We start from the raw sequence: 17,186 nt of genomic DNA, 5'->3' as shown, positions 1-17,186 counted from the left end.
TTGGTGAAATTTCACCACTCTGATCTTTCTTTGCTTTGGATTTTCGATATTTCTACGATCGGAATCTTGGTCATTCTGATTTTCGGTTTTTCTAATTTTTTACACCCATTAGTTGAGTAAACCACGCTGTGTGAGTATATTTTATTTTCTGAAATTTTACTCTATCGATACTCTACTTTTTGGCAATTTTCTTCTATCCTAACTTAAATCTTCTGAATCTGGCATTTCGGGACCGTTCGAAACTTTGTTGTTTCTCCAAAGTTTGATTTCTTTACTTCAAGTTTCGCGGGTCAAGTTATTCGAAATTAACCGATTTCGGAACTCTTCGAATTCCGAATTTTAAACCCGCCCCGATAATAAATTTGCGTTAGAAAATGAATACGTACGTTAATAAAAAAAGAAATTGTAAAATTAATGTAATAGATAGTTTAAAGTTTTCATTCCACAATATATAATAATAATAATAATAATAATGAATAAAATTAAAATACTAGACGCACGTGTCTACGAGTTATTAATCCAAGTGTTGCAACAGAAATCCTTGAACATTTGAGGTATACATGTTATTTTAATGAATATAAATTAAGTCCTACAGAATCCTGCATAATTTTTCATCTTCATTTATCACCACTGTACCACACACACACACACACATATACAGCGTGTAAACTGTAAATTTTTCTTTGTCCGTGAACAGAGTCAAGTATCCCGCGACCTTCCTTAATGTAACGAAACATCTCATATTATACGCGTTGCATAATTGACTCGACGACATAAACAACATATGTATATATTATATTTATATACATATATACACACACACACAAATATGTCTGGATGAAATTGGCGGCTCCTCGAGTTTCTCGTCTCGAATTCAGCACATATAATAAACATGATAAATTGGACCAATCGTCTTTACGTCAACGACAACGATATTCTCTCCCCCCCCCCCCCCCCCCCCCATCGCTCTCTCTCTCTCACTCTCTCACAATCGGCACTTTTAATTCATCCGGGGCATAAACGCCACGTCTCGCGCGTTCCTTAGTTCGTTTCCCTCCCGGCATCGGTTTCCTACGCACCCGGGTGACTTCCTACGCAACAAAACTAACCCGTCCACCTACTGACGGCCTCGTCTACGTCGCCGTGTTCTGCCCACCTGGACCCGGACCCACGCATATTTCGACGACGACCGATAGATAGCCTCTCAGACCTTACCTTACCTTACCTTCCCTTCCCTCGTCGTTGCGGCGCCGTTTTCTCAAGCTTTCCGACAGTTCCTTAAGCCCGGGTCCATCGGCCGGACGGCGATTCGATCGCGTTCAAGAAATCACTTTTTTCTATCTCTTTTTCACACCACAGTGCGTCGTGCCATTCCCAATTTTTCGATTCTCCTACGCCAGACAAACAAAAAAAAAAAAATAAGAAAATATCTCAAATTCTAGAAACTCGGATGAAATAATCCTGCAATTTTTTTACGATTATATTTGTTTCTTTTTTCTCTTTCAAACTTAAAAGTAATATCCAGAAAGTGTAGCAATATCATATTTCGTATTGTGCATCGGAAAGAATATCGCGGATTGAGGGATAAGTTTTATTCCGAATAAAAAATAAAAACAAAAAAAAAACTGGGAGCCATTCGAGCTTTCGTTTAAGAATTACGAAATTCTTGAGCGTAGATTTTTTCCTCTCAAAAATTTTGATTAATTATCACGCGGAGGGAATAATTTTGCACCGAGATTACGGCTCCGATTCTCCTCAAAATATGGCTATCACGGCAGTCTCCGGCTGTTTGGGACCGCCGCCTTTACCGCCTGGAAAACGGTTCCTTCAACGATCGAGCAGAAAGCTTTCGTCCACTTATCAGAGCTTCCGGGATCCCGGGATCGAGGTCTGGAATCAACCCGTTAGTCATAATCAGGAAATTGGGACCGTAGTTAATTACCCCGCTGTGTTTGATGTTGGAAACAATAAATATTATCAACGTAAAATTCGTCGAGGATGCGGTGGCTGCGGTGTTTCGGCCGCTGTTTCGAATCTCGTCAGAAGCAAGTCCGAGGGAAATTTATTAATCGCACCAAAGAAATCCGATGATTTGTTCAACAATTACAGCGTCGTAAGCGGTCCTTTGGATAAATGCATAAGGGCCATTTACGGCAGCTGGCGTAATCTTATGCAACGTAAGTTTTTATCTTCCTTTTTTTCTTTCGCCTTATTGTTACTGATTTGTTATTTTGACAATGTCGAAAACTGAAATCGGCTCGTCGTTAATCAAATTTATGTCAATAGCAAAATATCGAATTATTCTCCGTACATTCGAAACGATTTTAACGATTGAACGAATCATCTGTCTTGAACTGATATAATTAATTAATCAATTGGGTTAATTTGCATGAAATTGATTTTAATTTATTCAATTCCGGTCACACGTCGAGTGGTTTTGAATTAATTTAAATCTGGGAAAATTCAATCAAGCATGTTACATTTCATCGTTGTATCATTCTTCAGAGAATTAATCAACAATTGCAATCACGGTTTGTAAAACTATGCGACGCTTGTAATTATTATTTTGATATTCAGTTATTTTCATCAAATATTTTGAACAATGTAACCATTCTATATATAATAGAAATAATTTCGGGGGGGACGAAGGTTGACTGAAGAAATAAACAAGTCAATTCTTCCTATCTTTTTTTCCGCGAGCCTTCACAATTCTTTGGCAGAATATTATTATACAATAGGTGAAGCGAAGTGAAGTGAAGTGAAGTGAAGTGAAGTGAAGTGAAGTGAAGTGAGCGAGTTCAGGTATTATTATAGTGCGAATGAACAGGTTGTTGCGATACGAGTTTTCTTACAGAGCGATCCGCAGGCATGACATGCCGCTACGCTGATCGCAATCTGAATTACTGACGTGCCAGATAAGAAAGCATTCGAGAGGATTGTTTTTTTTTCTCTATTTTTTCCTACGACCAACGTTGTTAACACCCGGCAATAAATCTATAAGCGATATCTTTATATCCAGTTCGCCTGGCTGTCCTGTCTTCAAACGCAGCTTGAATTAGATTCGGATAGGTGAAATCTAGGGGAAAGACGATCGATTTATGATTGTATACGGGGTTTGTTTCCTCACCTATGTACCGTATTTATTGTATTGTTATGTACGTACAGCACCGCTCGATTAGATTATACGTAACAAAGTGACGATTTCGCACTATGGAATTCAGGAATCGCTTGCTGCAATCTCGACTATTAAACGAGACGTCGTTTCTTTCAGATTCTCGTCATTTTCTTAATGTAGGTATTTCGAAAAGTATAGATATTTATTTACGCATATCAGTGTTGTGCAGTTGATCGATTAATTGAGTTTTTCGATTGACCGGTTTTTCAATTAATCGATTAATCTACTGTTTCGATTAATAATACCGGATTGACTTGCAGAATTATTATAAGGCAAATTCGATTAATTGATCAATCGGAAAGAACGATTAATCGAAACCGTAAACTAATCGATTTATTGAAAAAATTATTAATCAAAATCAGTTTGTTTAACTGATCGAAAATCCGTGGATATTGAACAATAAAAAAAAAAAAAAATTGTCACATCTCCGTTCCTGTAAGGCAAACTTTGGATCTGTAAAACCTGAAAAGAGTTTATCATATTGAAACCACGAGACCAAATTAGTTAAAACGTGAATGCCAAATTTGTTCAGGATGAATTTAATTTATTTCCAATTTCTATACCACGGTAATAAATAATTCCGACGAGTCTTTGGTCCGCAATGAGGGGGAGAAACAAACTTTTAACGTATCTTCTACCGAATGGAGCATCTCTCTTCAAATCTCTCAAAGTTACGCCGCCGAGAGCTCGACTATGTCTATTCCTCGAATCAGTTTCAATAGTTGTGTAAACAGAGCGGGTGCAAACAGCGTTTAAGTAACCGCGTGATAAGAAGTGTCAGACGGTATTTCCCCCTATAATTTCAGTCCTTTTTACCTTGGCTGGCAGCCGTTTCTATCCTAAACCACATTATTTTTCTTCGTCTTAAATTTTATCATCAAGACATCCTTGGCCTATAATCTTGCATGTCGCAGTCAGTCATGATATCTTATATATACAGTATGTAATGTCGGATTTCCAAAAAAAAAAAAAAAAAAAAAAAAAAAGAACACGGAGGGAAAGGAATTATTGAACTAACAGAATAGATTTTATTGGAGACCATTCACGATCTAGTCATAGCCTCATTTGTTCCAGATACGATGACTTCAAGTCAACAATTTCGATTTAGTCAGTTTGTCAAAATGATTTAGCCAAGCGAATTTCTCGATTCAATTCAAGCCTTCCTTGTCGCGATTGAGTGAAGTATTGATTCGATTGCATCTTTTTGATGTGTTTTTAAAATTGAGTCAACTGAATATCATTTGATTTCAAGTTTATGTACTGTTTAGCCGTGTCGTATGTTAGTTGAAAGAAACGATTAGGTACTTGAAATAAAATAGGTACATGAATCCAGCCAAAAAAAAATTTACACCGATCGAAAGAAACACCACATAAACATGCTTCGAAACAAGTAGAGGATATATTCGTCGTAAATATAGTATATTAGTACTGTAAACGGCCGCTAGGCGGCGAACTCTCTCGCTACGGAAGTGGCTTTAGAGATATTTATAAAATCGGGTTCTTAGCTGGGAAGTCGGGTACAGAAAACGTAAGATAAAATTGCCATCGGACCTATCGTGAACGAAGAAAGCATAATACCAAGTATCGAGTCATCGAAATTGATATCGATGACAAGTAATCAAAACTATTAATACATGTTCAATTCTATATCAAGTATTCACGAGTATATTTCGTCGGACAAAAGTATTTTGTCGAATTAAATAAGTATTGTGTTCTCGCCGCGTTTCGCTATAGCATTTAGTAGTCGAATCAAACGAATATCAAATAATTCTTTTCCTTTGCATATGAAAAACTTGCCAACTCGAAGCTATTGATACAGGAATTTGAAATTGCAGAAGCTGCGTGTAACCGCGAAGAAAATTTAATTTTCAAAATTATGTCAAGTATATTTGTTAGCGAGAAAGAGAGAGAGATAGAGAGAGAGAGAGATGAAAAAAGGTGAGACTGTAATTGCGGATGCTGGAGTGGGATTGATAATGTCCCTTGCCAATTCAGAGGAGCAATTTGCGAGCGTTAATTAACGCGACGTGGCATTAGGTATACAGTATGTATGTACGCAAGAGACTCTTAATGATTAATTAAGAAACGTTTCTATGGCAACGTCTCTTGGCATAGGCTCGACGGTTTCTTACCGAGTTGCTGTGCGGCTTAAACGTGTGTCTTAAGCATCAACAGTCGAGTCTTTGGGGTTGGTTTACGGTTTGGGTGAAACGACAGTGAAAATATTTCGTCGTTTCTCCTACCAAATTCTAGTTTTCGTTGCTCGCTGTTACGAGAAGAAGAAAAGGAAAAAATAAACACAAACTCTCTCACCGTGAAAAATGATAACCGTCATTTTGTAGACCTGCGGCATATATATATATATATATATAGATATCACTTACGGTTTTACCCTTGACGATATTATACCGTTATAACTCACACTTTCATCTTACCCACCTTTTTTTTCTTTATTAGACCTATACCGAGACTTCTTATATCATACGCTTCTAAATTTTTATACCTAGACACTGTGAGGTGAATTATGAAGTTTGTGTAAATATTACGCAATCCGGTATCCATGTATACTTGTACCAAGGTCTGCAAGGTATGCCGTGTCGTACACTCTGCGGCATAGAATTTAATACGAATTTGGACGATTGAACAATCGATGATAAAAGAGAGTGAAATTAGTAACGTTGATGTAACAAGTCATTTCTTAGGAAAAATGGATCGTCTCAAATTGAGTAATCTATATTTTTAAAAAGCAAAGTGTATTCGGACTTTGGAAATACAACTCCTTCGAACTCGTTCTAAATTTTTAACAGCTTCGAGCTGGTAATGATAATATATTTGCAGGTTATCAAGTCTTTTTTCAAAAATTTCTAATTTCACACGTGGGGTTTGCATTTTTCTTGGAATGATAATATCCAAGTTTCCCTTTGGATTTTTAAAATTTTCTACATCAATTCAGCCTTAGACTTTTGGATTCAGTTGAAAAGTGCGGAATCGAGATATCCGAGTGTACACCATAGATCTCGGTATCGTTTAGCGTTGCTCACCAGCTAAGGTAGCGGCGAACAGAAGCTGGGAGCTCCTAGACCTCAGTTTCTCGCAATCAAACCCTCGACCCTCCAAGTACACGATGATACTAAAATTTATTGTTCCTTCTATGTACACGCACACACACTGTCGAAAAATTTTGTGAGACCTCGTCACGACTGCGGTTATAAAAAAAAACGTTTTTTTTTTCTGTACTTTATAGACGCCGGTTATTTTGACGGTATATTAAAATTTTTTACAGCTAGGTGCAAATTGAATTATATCGTCCGATTCTTTATGGAATAATTTTTTTCTTCTCTCTACTATCTGTTTATTGGGTGAAAAATATCCGGGATCTAAATTCAGGAACGAACATAATTTTAAACCACGCAAACTGCTGCTTGGATGCAGCGCAACGTGGTTTAGATTTTTAATGGAAAAAAAAAAGAAAAATAAGAAATATTATTCAACTCGCTCGTATTTAATGTTATTCTATAGTCGTAGCAGTAGTAGTAGTAGGCGGTCCATAAAAATTGTATATTTGAACTAGTTTCTTGTTCGACTTCTTCGCTGTTTTCTTTCTCCTTTACTTGCTTGCTTTTTTCTCCTACTTCTCTGCCTTGCAGCTTCTCATAAAACTCAACCTCTCGCTGTGCTTCGCGGAGTGGTGTGAAAAAAAAAAATCGGTCTAGGCTATGATTTGTGTGTGTAGGCTGTTGTAATAATTTGAATATATGTATAAATATATGTGGAATATTAAGTAGAGGGAAGAATCTTCGATAAATCCGTTTATTGAACAAAAATTAATATTACAATTGATCAATGCATCAGTATAGTTGTAATTATTGAACAACATTCAACAGCGATGCGACGAAAGCTGCAGAAATTGGTAATTCATCTCAACCAATATTCTCGTTGCACAAGTTTAACATACCTAAATAGAGTATGCCAAATATCTCGATGATGAAACTCGCGAAATCGTAGAATCCAAGTATTAATCGTGACGATGCGATAACTCTTGAGTAAAGATTTGTTCATTTCTTTCAATTTTTATTTTTTTTTCTCTCTCGAAAAGAATAAGTTTCACCATCGATCGTGAAGTCTGAAATAACTAGCGAAACTTTCGCCAAAAGTTGCAAATATTCTGAAGATGATACTCTGCAAACACACACATGTATATATATATTAAAACGTTATATTACGAATCCAATGTATTAATTTATTCCCAAAGAGAAGAAGAGGAAGATGGAAAAAAAAACGATTAAATTTTCTACTAAAACCGTTTGTATATTGACGTTCAGATGTTACTGAACAAACATATCATGTTACGTGTAAATTTATTATTTACAAAAATTTTTTTTTCAAAATTCACGCGTCGTCCGGGATGATTCACACCTTTCCTCCCTCCCCCGTTTTTTCCATCTTTTACCTTTTCTAACTTCCGATCCTCTCTACCGGATAGTGGTTGTATACGTATACGCACAGCATTAACGTAACTTAAGCAATTGACACGGTGTGTTGGCTCCTCGGGGATTTTACTCCTTTCCTTTCTTTCCCATATTTCATGTATATATATATATACACACACATATTCCTCTGTATCCTTTTTCATCACCTCTTCGCACCTTCCTTCTGTAAGACACACACCAACCACCATACGACGTCGTCGGTCTCTCATCCTCGACTCTACGTTTCTGTGGTCGCGGTGGTTTACCCACGTATTATAACCCGGTATGTAGGTAGTAGAGGATATTATAAGGTAGCTGTCCACCCACGAAACACAGGCGAGATAACTATAACCCAACCGTCACACGCGTGAGACGAATTTCTATTTATTTATTTATTTATTTATTTTCATCATCTGTTTTCATCACTCGGCTCTCGTTTTCGGCATAAAAAATACTACACACCACATACCACGTTTCCCTGCAATAATAATATTATTTATTTTACTTGAGAATCGCGTGTATATGTGCAGTCTGTGTGCCATGTTCGATCGAAAAGATCGCGTGGAGTGCGGTGAAACGATGCGTGGGAAGATCCAACATGTGCGCGTGTGCGTGTCTTGACTTCTTCGACTCCTTTTCTTCCCCTCTCTCTCTTTTTTTTAATTTTTTTATTTTTTAAGGTATTGTGTATACAACGTCGCGCACTTCTCTACCACCGACACCCTTTCACATCTTTTTTGCCACCTTCTAGTTTACAGCGGTGGCGTGGCACTTGGAACAACAAACCGCTGTTTAACACTGCTTGCACTCACGAAGTAACGAGGAGTAACGTAAGCTTCCATTTCGGAGCTTGCAAGTCGTTGTTGGAAAAGTGCGTTTCTTGTTGCTTCAAGATTTCACAGTTGCGGGAAATTGAGGAAATGGGAAATTTAGAAACGTCGGGAATAGACGCCCGATTCGCCTCCCACCCCATCCTGTGTTTTCAATATAGGTAAATACACACGCGTTTATATGCTCCAAGACTAAACTTGTTCTATTTCCTTCTTCATCTTATCGTAATCTTCTCTATCAAGATGCAGTACAAAGAAAACCTCTTGTCCAGGGTTACACGCGCGGTGGTTAGATACGTAAACATTGTAACGGATATAGAGATAATCTTAGACAAGTTGTACGACCTCGTTCTTCTTTTCTTAACACATACCTTGTACCCACTTTGGTTCTGTGTCTCAGCTGCTGCTGCTGCTGCTGTTGCTGCTACTGCTGCTGATGACACCGATGCTGTACGTTTCAGACTAACTTAGAGCAAAGAAGAATGTCTTCTAACAATGAATAATTGATGAAACTCGCGTGAGGTTGCAACACCTTGATGAAAACCATATTTGATCCTTTCAATTTTTCCGCATTTTCGCATATTCACCTGTTTGCGACATTTCGAATGGCACGTTTACTCTCAACGTCTCTGATAAGATTGAGATCCAAGACATTGTTTTTTTCTCGTCAGATTTTCTTTGTCATAAGATCGATGCTTCTTTACCGAATAATTAACGATCCTGAGAATAGAAATCTAAACGAAGATACGACTTGTTACAAATATCTTATACAAGAGAACACTGATCATTGGTAATTTGTCAGCCTCTGCGTAGGTGTGATTGTCATGAATTACTGTACGATGATCAATGGACTCGACAAGTTACCAAGTCGCTAATATTTCATGTCGTTGTGGTTGAAAAAAGATGTCAATTTCGTTAACAATAGTTATTCCAGCATGGCTGAAATTGCGTTTGTCGGTCTTGTTTCTGCGTAATACTCTTCAATCATTTAATAAAGGTTGATTGTCTCCAGTCCTACCGTTGGCTAACGTTTACGTGTGTAAAAGCGGCAGCTCCCGGATTAAAAATTAAGTTTAAAGAAAGAAGAAAATCCTCTTTCGACTAACTACAGTGTATACGTATACGAGCACAACGCGCACATTGAACATCACGCAACTGACAGCACTTGAAGATGTTAAAAAGCCCTTGATTCGGACTTCAAAATCTCTCTCTCATAATGGCCTAGCCGCTAAACCACATGCATGGTCTCCCCATCTCATTATCTCAAAAACAACCTTTGTATACGTTGAAGGGGTGGACGGTTAGGTAGGAGGAAAATTACGGGTGGATTATTTTTTTTTTTCGAAACTAGCTTGCGACACAATCCGGCTTACGGTCAAGTATACGATTTAAATTTAGACGCTTCCTACGCCAGTGAAAACCTGTTCCTCGAGATGAGCATACATACACTCGCTACGTTGCTGTTAGTTCCTTCTGTTGGTTGGTGCTGCTGATGCTGATGCTGATGTTGCAGCCACGTTTCTCGACGCTAAGGTATACCTTGACGGCGAGGAGGAGGACGAGGAGGTGGAGGAGGACGGTCCTCCTCGTCGTGTAGCTCCTGCCACCGGCATGGCATCCCATCCCATTCCATCCCATTCCATCGCGTGGCGTTGCATGGCGTTTCATGGGGGTGGTGGGAGAAGGACGGCGTTGTTCCCGTCCCGTAGTGGTCGCCGTAGTCTCGTGGCTTCTTCGTCCTGTTCTTTGCTACTCCTCCTCGTACGTTGTGGTTGTTTTTTCTCTTTGTTTTCACGAAAAATTTAACCACCGCGTCTCAGTTTTCAACTTACAGAATTACCGAGTGTATTAATGCGATGATCTCGTTCCTATGAACGGTTGTCAACGTCGGTGTAACCTCCGAGAAGGATTCGATTGGGGGTGGTAGGATGATGTTTCTCATTTCGCGGTCCATGGAGACACTCTATGGTTCTGTGTTTTTTTTTTCTTTTCAAACTTTTTTTCTCGCGGCATTTTGTCTACAAATCACGAATCTGCGCAGTGCACAGTAACGATAAGTGTTTTTCAAATCGCAATGGCCAATCAGTGAAACGTGGCGTGCCTTTTAAAATTCATTGCGCGTGATCGGGGTGCACGGTGCCAATCTTCACTAAATGGTGTATATAGGCGAGAAATTAGGAAATAACGATTTAGAACTTGCAGCTGATGAAGTTGATTGAATTCAGTTTGATTGGAAACGTGTTGGTTTTCTCGATTTAGAGAAAGATCAGAAAACTGCACGAAATCGAACTACGAAAATAGTATATTTATACTCGTTTATACACACAGTGACCACGTCGATGTATGCTATTTGTTTTAACTGCTAAAAGCACATCGTTTAACCAATTGTAACGTGTTTACATAGTCAGATTATTCTCTCTGATGAAAGGTTCATTCATGGGACAAAATTAGCTGCAATTCCTTTTTAATCTGACTAGCCAAATGCTTTCAGTATTCAAAGAAATTAAAGAAATTCCTTACGCCTAAACTCTCATCGTATGTGTACCTACTTCCAATTAGAAGAGTTTTTCTCATTTATCTTCTTTGAAGGAACGAATTTTTTTTTTTTTTTATTTTTTTATCAAATTAAATTCGATTGAATTTACCTTCATCATTCTACACCTCGTTCAGTAATTCAACTGCGACTACGTGAAAATTCACCGATTATTGTCATTGGGAAAGTTGTTTCCATTCTCAATTACCAACAATCTATAATCTGCATAATCTATTCTTCGGAATGTTTCAGTGGGCGGCATGAGCCGACCTTCGAAAGCAGTGGCCCAAGTTAAAAAGGTTGCTCCACCAGCCGTCCCGGACGTCTTCCGACACTCCGGTTCGTCTTTCGGTTCCGCGGGATATGCGAGCAGCGAAGATGGCTGCTTTTTGTCGGGGAGCGGGGGCGGCGGTGACGACGGATCCTACGGAATGCCGGCCGGAAAGAGTCCCGGTCCGATTTTCACCCATCCTGGATTCGCCTTTCCCCCCGTCGTCGGGAAGTACGCCCATGCCGAGGATCAGGGTACGTCTAATTTCGCGAATAGCTAAACCCTCGACGAATTCACAATCTTCGACATTCCGTGTATAATTCTGTTTTGTTTTGTTTTGCTTTTTTTTTTTTTTTATCATTCGATCATTCGTTCTCATCTCACAGGTATCGACATGACTCAAAGTCCGGGCAGAGACAGTCCCGGCAGTTCTGGGTCAGGCTCTGGTTCGAGGCACTCGACCGCTTCCCTCGATTCCGGAAGAGCTTCCGGCTATCATCTGGGTCCCAGAGGACCAGGGGCCCTGGCCTCATCGCCACGGTGCTCGATCAGTTCCCTGGGAAGTCATCCGGATCGGCCAGCAGATCTCGACGTGGTACACGCCTGGCTTACCGAACTCCAGTTCGAGGAGTACTTTACTTTATTCGCTTCGGCGGGATACGATCTTGCTACCATAACCCGAATGACCCCGGAGGATCTCACAGCTATAGGTATAAATTTAAAAAGATAATCTTTGATATCCGAACAGGCATTTTAAGAAAATTACCATCATTAAAATTACTTTGAGAAGATTCAGGGTAACTGGCTTCATTCGTGGATGGTTCTGACTTTAACGTAATAGTCTCTACCATTTCCTGTCCGTATTTGGATCGAAACATAGGAATCACTGTAATTTGATAACGTAAGCGTTGTGTTTCCATTTAATTATCGACTTTTGGAGTTTTCACCATGGATTCAATTCTGATTCTTCGTCTCGTTTCGATTATTAAATAGCAAACTTATCTTCTTACATGTTTTGTAGTCAATAAACAAAACAAGATATCCTTCCATGAAATTGTCACTCTTTTGCGATGTTTTATCATCTAGTTTTCAAATACGATAGAGACATGCGATCGAGTATTCTTCTCTTTGACCTCCCTTTCACGAATTCATTAAAGGCTACTCGGTGTGTCCCTGGAATATAAAATGAGCAATTGAAAGATTAAACGCTTTGTATGGTAATAATGATTTTAAAAAAAAAAAAGTCCTCATCCGCAAAACTGAAATATTCCATCTCCTCGATCTCCTCGATACCATACAATTGAATTTAGATAAGTTGAATACAGTTTCTTCGTTAAAATGTTATATTCCAAGTAGACTGTAATATCTAGAGGGGTATGAATATTTTATTTCAACATTAATTACTGCTGTAGGAATAAGAATCAAAATAAAAAATAAAATTGATATTTTCATCCTGCAGGTATTAAGAAACCGAATCATCGAAAGCGACTTAAAGCAGAAATCGATAATTTAAACGTCGGTGATGGTTTGCCGGAGCATGTGCCTGGCTCGCTTGAAGAATGGTTGAGACTTTTAAGACTAGAAGAGTATTTGGGTGCGCTGCAGCAGCAAGGCATGCGGTCAGTCGAAGATGTAACGACTCTGACTTGGGAGGACCTTGAAGATATTGGTATTGTCAGGCTTGGTCACCAAAAGCGACTTCTCCTCGCTATTAAACGGGTGAAAGACATACGTGCTGGTAAACGCATACAGCCTCTCGATCTCGCTCGTCTTCCACCGCACCCTGGTCACACACAGGTACAGTAATAAAATTTCAATTTTATGCAGATGTTTTTTTGGAGTATCGTTATGATAAGAAGATTGAACACAGTTCTTCTGTTGTTTGAATTATTATATGATCTTCATTTGTAGGATGTTGTTATCCAACGTGGTGGACCAGATTTGCCGTCCCCTGATGAAGACTGCTCGTCGCCGGTACTTAGGTCGTTTCAAAGAGGAAATGAGGTGAATTCGACCTCGACGTGGCGAAGCATGTACGCTGCTATGCCTCAGAGCTTAGATTACACAGTAGCAAGGACAGGGCCTCGTGGCAAATCCCTCGAGAGCCTCGAAGATGCTCCTCTTAGTTATCCACCTTCGCCTACCCATGTTCAACCGACTCAAACTGAGTGGCGACCTCGAAGCTATGAGGATGGTGACTTGACGCCGACTAATGAAGCAGCGATAGAAGCTGGTGGCGGCACTCTACCCAGACCAAGACACTGTCTGGTACGTCCACGACCCATCGCTAAGGTAGGTTGACGGTTTCGTAGATTTGTTCATAGATTTTGAACCAAATGCTCGTATCAGGCGTATCTGAAGTTGAATCAATCTTTAGATCGGGTCACAAAATATGTTTCGTAAAAAATTTTCTTGCAACAAATTGGTATAAGATGCTTTTGAAGGGATAATATCCTGGTCTTAGTCGCTGTTAATCAGAATATTTGTTGTAAGAAAATATTTCATCAACAGTTCTGTATATAGCAAACAAAGATCAGAATCTGTTCGTAGTTTTACCTGTTGGATCTCGTCACAATGCCGTTTGTGAAAGTTTCACGCGAATTCGTTCCACCTTGACGATCCACATCGTCTTCAAGACTGTATAATTGAAGGGTATCAATTATACTTATTGTGAAATTTTTAATCACAGGTCACCGCCACTCCTGGACAGTTTAAATCGTTGCCGCGCGATTTTGATAACAAATATCAACTTACTTACGGGCTTGAGAGCAGCCCCCATTTACCGAAACGTCGACCACCGTCGCCGCCGCGACGCCAGAGTTCTCGTGAAATTGGGACATCAGTTGGTGGAGGAACGGGAGAAGTTGTAATAGATTGTAGCGGTCCTGTTCCGACAGCTTCCTGCGATGAAATGATTCCGCCACCGCCGGCTCCAGCGCCTGCACAATCCGCCCAGTCGCAACAAATCCGACCACACTCCTCCATGTCAAGATCCTGGGGCAGCGTAGGTGTTAGTGTCAATGAAGAACACGAGCTAATTGCCTCTCTCGCCCTGCAACATCGCAACGGATCTGACGCTAGTTTTAAGGTGGGTTTTTAAACTTTTTATCAAACGTGCAGGGGTTTTTTTCACATCAACTGGGGACCTGCATTTGTTGCAAGGAACCTTTGGATATTCTGATTTTATGACTAGCTGGATTTTTGAATTGTCAGATTTTAGTATGAGTGAAGAAGAACGGAAGACAACCCATTCATAGTTCTAGCGTTATTCAGATAAATCAATTGAATAATCGTAAAATTGTAGGAAAAGGATGTAGCAAGAAATATGTGTACAACAACGTCGAATTTATTCTTCGTCTTTTGTCTATTCGAACAGTTTTTCGGAAACTTTATGATTGATTACTATATCTGATTAAAAACTTTGTGGTGCCTGGATAGTTCTATAGTTTCAGAGCGTAACGCTGATCGATGTTACATAAGCCAACTGAAAGATGTTTGACATAGACAGATTTAAATGAAAACATGGTATTCGTACCGGAATTAGCAGTAAATATCGGCTTGTGCTAATCCTATAAAAATTTTTCTACAATTTCCAGTCAAGTTCGAGCACTGAATCAGACTCCTTACCGTTTGCGAACGAGAATGCAGGGACAATAAAACAGAGAGCGGCGAGAGCACAGGATTACACAAGTCCTCCGATGGGTGGCATGATGGGACATCATCATTCTGGTGCGGGAACTGGTCAAGAGACCGGGGATGTCTTGAACGACATCGGGAACATGCTTGCCAATCTTACAGACGAGCTAGACGCCATGCTTGAAGAGGAGAAACGTCAGGGCCTCAATCCCTAATTACTGCCTTTGCCCGCTACTGCTGTTCGCTCGTAGCGCAATTATTGTTGCCATAGCGATGAAGATAATTGAATGAATTTATTTAATACGTGACATTCCTTCTGACAACCAAGAACTGTGCGCACGCGAATTAAGGATGAGGAGGAGACGTGGCTTATCTAAATATTGACACTACCGTATTATATCAATTAAAAATGGCACAAATTCAAGATCAGTCAATGGGGCAGCTCTCCATATTTTAGGTATCTAGTTTTATTGAGACCCCTTTGTAACGTGTATCGCTCTTATAGATAGCATATGGTAATGAGAGTACTTGACTTATTACGTTGAAATCAAATCGTTAATTCCAGTCAATAAAATGCAAAATCATTTTGGCTTCGTATTTAAATTTAGGTTGAACGAATTTGAAGTATGACCCGGATTTGAATATAAAGGCGTGCTAGTTAATCTATTTACGCGTAAACGGAATCATTGACATGATTCTAAATATTTAGTTTACCACAGTTATGCTGGTTTGAGGTATGTAATTGTTAACATTACTTCCATCAGTTACTCAACACGACGTTCTCTTGATATTTGAATAATTTTGCTATTATTCTAGTTATGTCTACCCAATTTCAATGAAACGGTGATTGAATTTGTTTTATGGAAATCGTGTGAATTGAGTTGCCACTATAAAAAAGAACCGTATGAGTCGATAAATTAGGTACGTTTACATAAATTGAGAACGCACTAACATTATTTATTGCTTACAGTAATATTATATATATAGGTAGTCAGGTAATAATGTACAACGGTTATTATTGTATATGGCAATAACAATGTGAATATAATATTACTGTAATACTATAATATAAAAAAATTAACAAACAAAAGAATAAAGAAACCGACGTGCCGCAACTCCTTTTCTCTTTTATACACGTGCTACGAGACTGCAGAGAAACGCGCACAGTGGTCTACAATTACGCTGTGCTGTGCCCACACACTACTTAAGAATTATTTACTTAACTCTTAAGATTATTCAAGTACAGAAAAAAAGAGCCTGTTCAATTCAGGCCATGGACTTGTCTTGTTAACTACTATAGGTGTATAGTTACATATAGATGTTATTGGCAAGCAGTGATTTTGAGTTTTGTACTGACTCACTATGAACATGGTCATGTTTGCTTTTATTTCTCTTTTTTACGAACGTCCTTGTTCCTTTACCACAATTTTTTTTTTTTTTTACCGTCGATAACTGGACATGGATCTACATGGTAGTATTCAAATGATGATCCGAAAAGGTTATACTAGCTGACGGGCTGCTATATTTTGATGTTTATTATTATACCAAATCAACGATGAATTTTAATGTTTACATATATACAATTACAGATTTATTTACACTATATAAAAAGTATCTCTATCGACGAATGTCAAAAGTTTTATTATAAGTTCCTAGACATTTATACATAAATATCTATGTAGGTAATATAAAAAATCGTTATGTATACATTATTGTACGAAGCGAACTATCCCCTTATCGGAATACTTACCTACTTCTCGTGCCGCTATTTCTTGCATTGATTTAGTGATGCGTATAGCACGCATAAATACGTATATTACTATAAATTAGTTGATATTTTAGTAAGTGATGGTGATGACATCGAATTACAGGTGTGCATATATGTATTTGCCGCGTGGAACTTTGAAATAATTCAGTGACAGGTTGCGTAGAGTACTTACTGATCACTACTTGCCTGTGACATATACATATTATATATATAAATATATATTATACTAGTTATAGTTTTTGTACAAAGGTATGCGCCGATCAGTCTCGCTCGGCGAGATGTGCGTCCGCCTAAGCTGTATTGTACACCCCTCCCCCCCTTCCATGTTGGTTTAATATTCATTAAATATAACATTATAATGAAGAGAATTGTTATTTGAATAAGACCAGTTCATCTTACTGATGCTTACCTTATTTAAGCATCTCATTTGACTATAAGTAACGACAAACAATTTCGCATAGGTTGAATCGTGCGGAAAACGTATTTACACTTAATCACATTGAA

At 38.8% G+C, this 17,186-nt stretch overlaps 1 protein-coding gene across 6 annotated transcripts in view; it reads left to right on the top strand.

Annotated features, from left to right (window-relative positions):
• The window catches only part of ckn (CRK like proto-oncogene, adaptor protein), a 53,232-nt gene extending 36,182 nt beyond the window's left edge, over window positions 1–17,050 (top strand). For 5 of the 6 annotated variants that reach the window (XM_046612228.2, XM_046612234.2, XM_046612233.2 and 2 more), the window contains 6 exons: window positions 11,260–11,532; window positions 11,665–11,988; window positions 12,738–13,075; window positions 13,190–13,570; window positions 13,968–14,366; window positions 14,875–17,050. In XM_046612228.2, the coding sequence (XP_046468184.1) occupies window positions 11,260–11,532; window positions 11,665–11,988; window positions 12,738–13,075; window positions 13,190–13,570; window positions 13,968–14,366; window positions 14,875–15,129 (1,970 nt within the window). In that variant the 3' untranslated portion in view covers window positions 15,130–17,050. Of the gene's footprint in view, window positions 1–1,517; window positions 2,178–11,259; window positions 11,533–11,664; window positions 11,989–12,737; window positions 13,076–13,189; window positions 13,571–13,967; window positions 14,367–14,874 lie in introns of those variants that run through there. The other variant, XM_046612227.2, reaches the window with a different exon arrangement.
• The last annotated feature ends 136 nt before the right edge of the window (window positions 17,051–17,186 follow it).

This window comes from Neodiprion pinetum, chromosome 2 (assembly GCF_021155775.2).
Source record: "Neodiprion pinetum isolate iyNeoPine1 chromosome 2, iyNeoPine1.2, whole genome shotgun sequence".
In the NCBI taxonomy this organism is placed as follows: Eukaryota; Metazoa; Arthropoda; class Insecta; order Hymenoptera; family Diprionidae; genus Neodiprion; species Neodiprion pinetum.
Note: the sequence above shows the minus strand (reverse complement) of the source record. Positions and strands in the feature narration are given on the sequence as shown.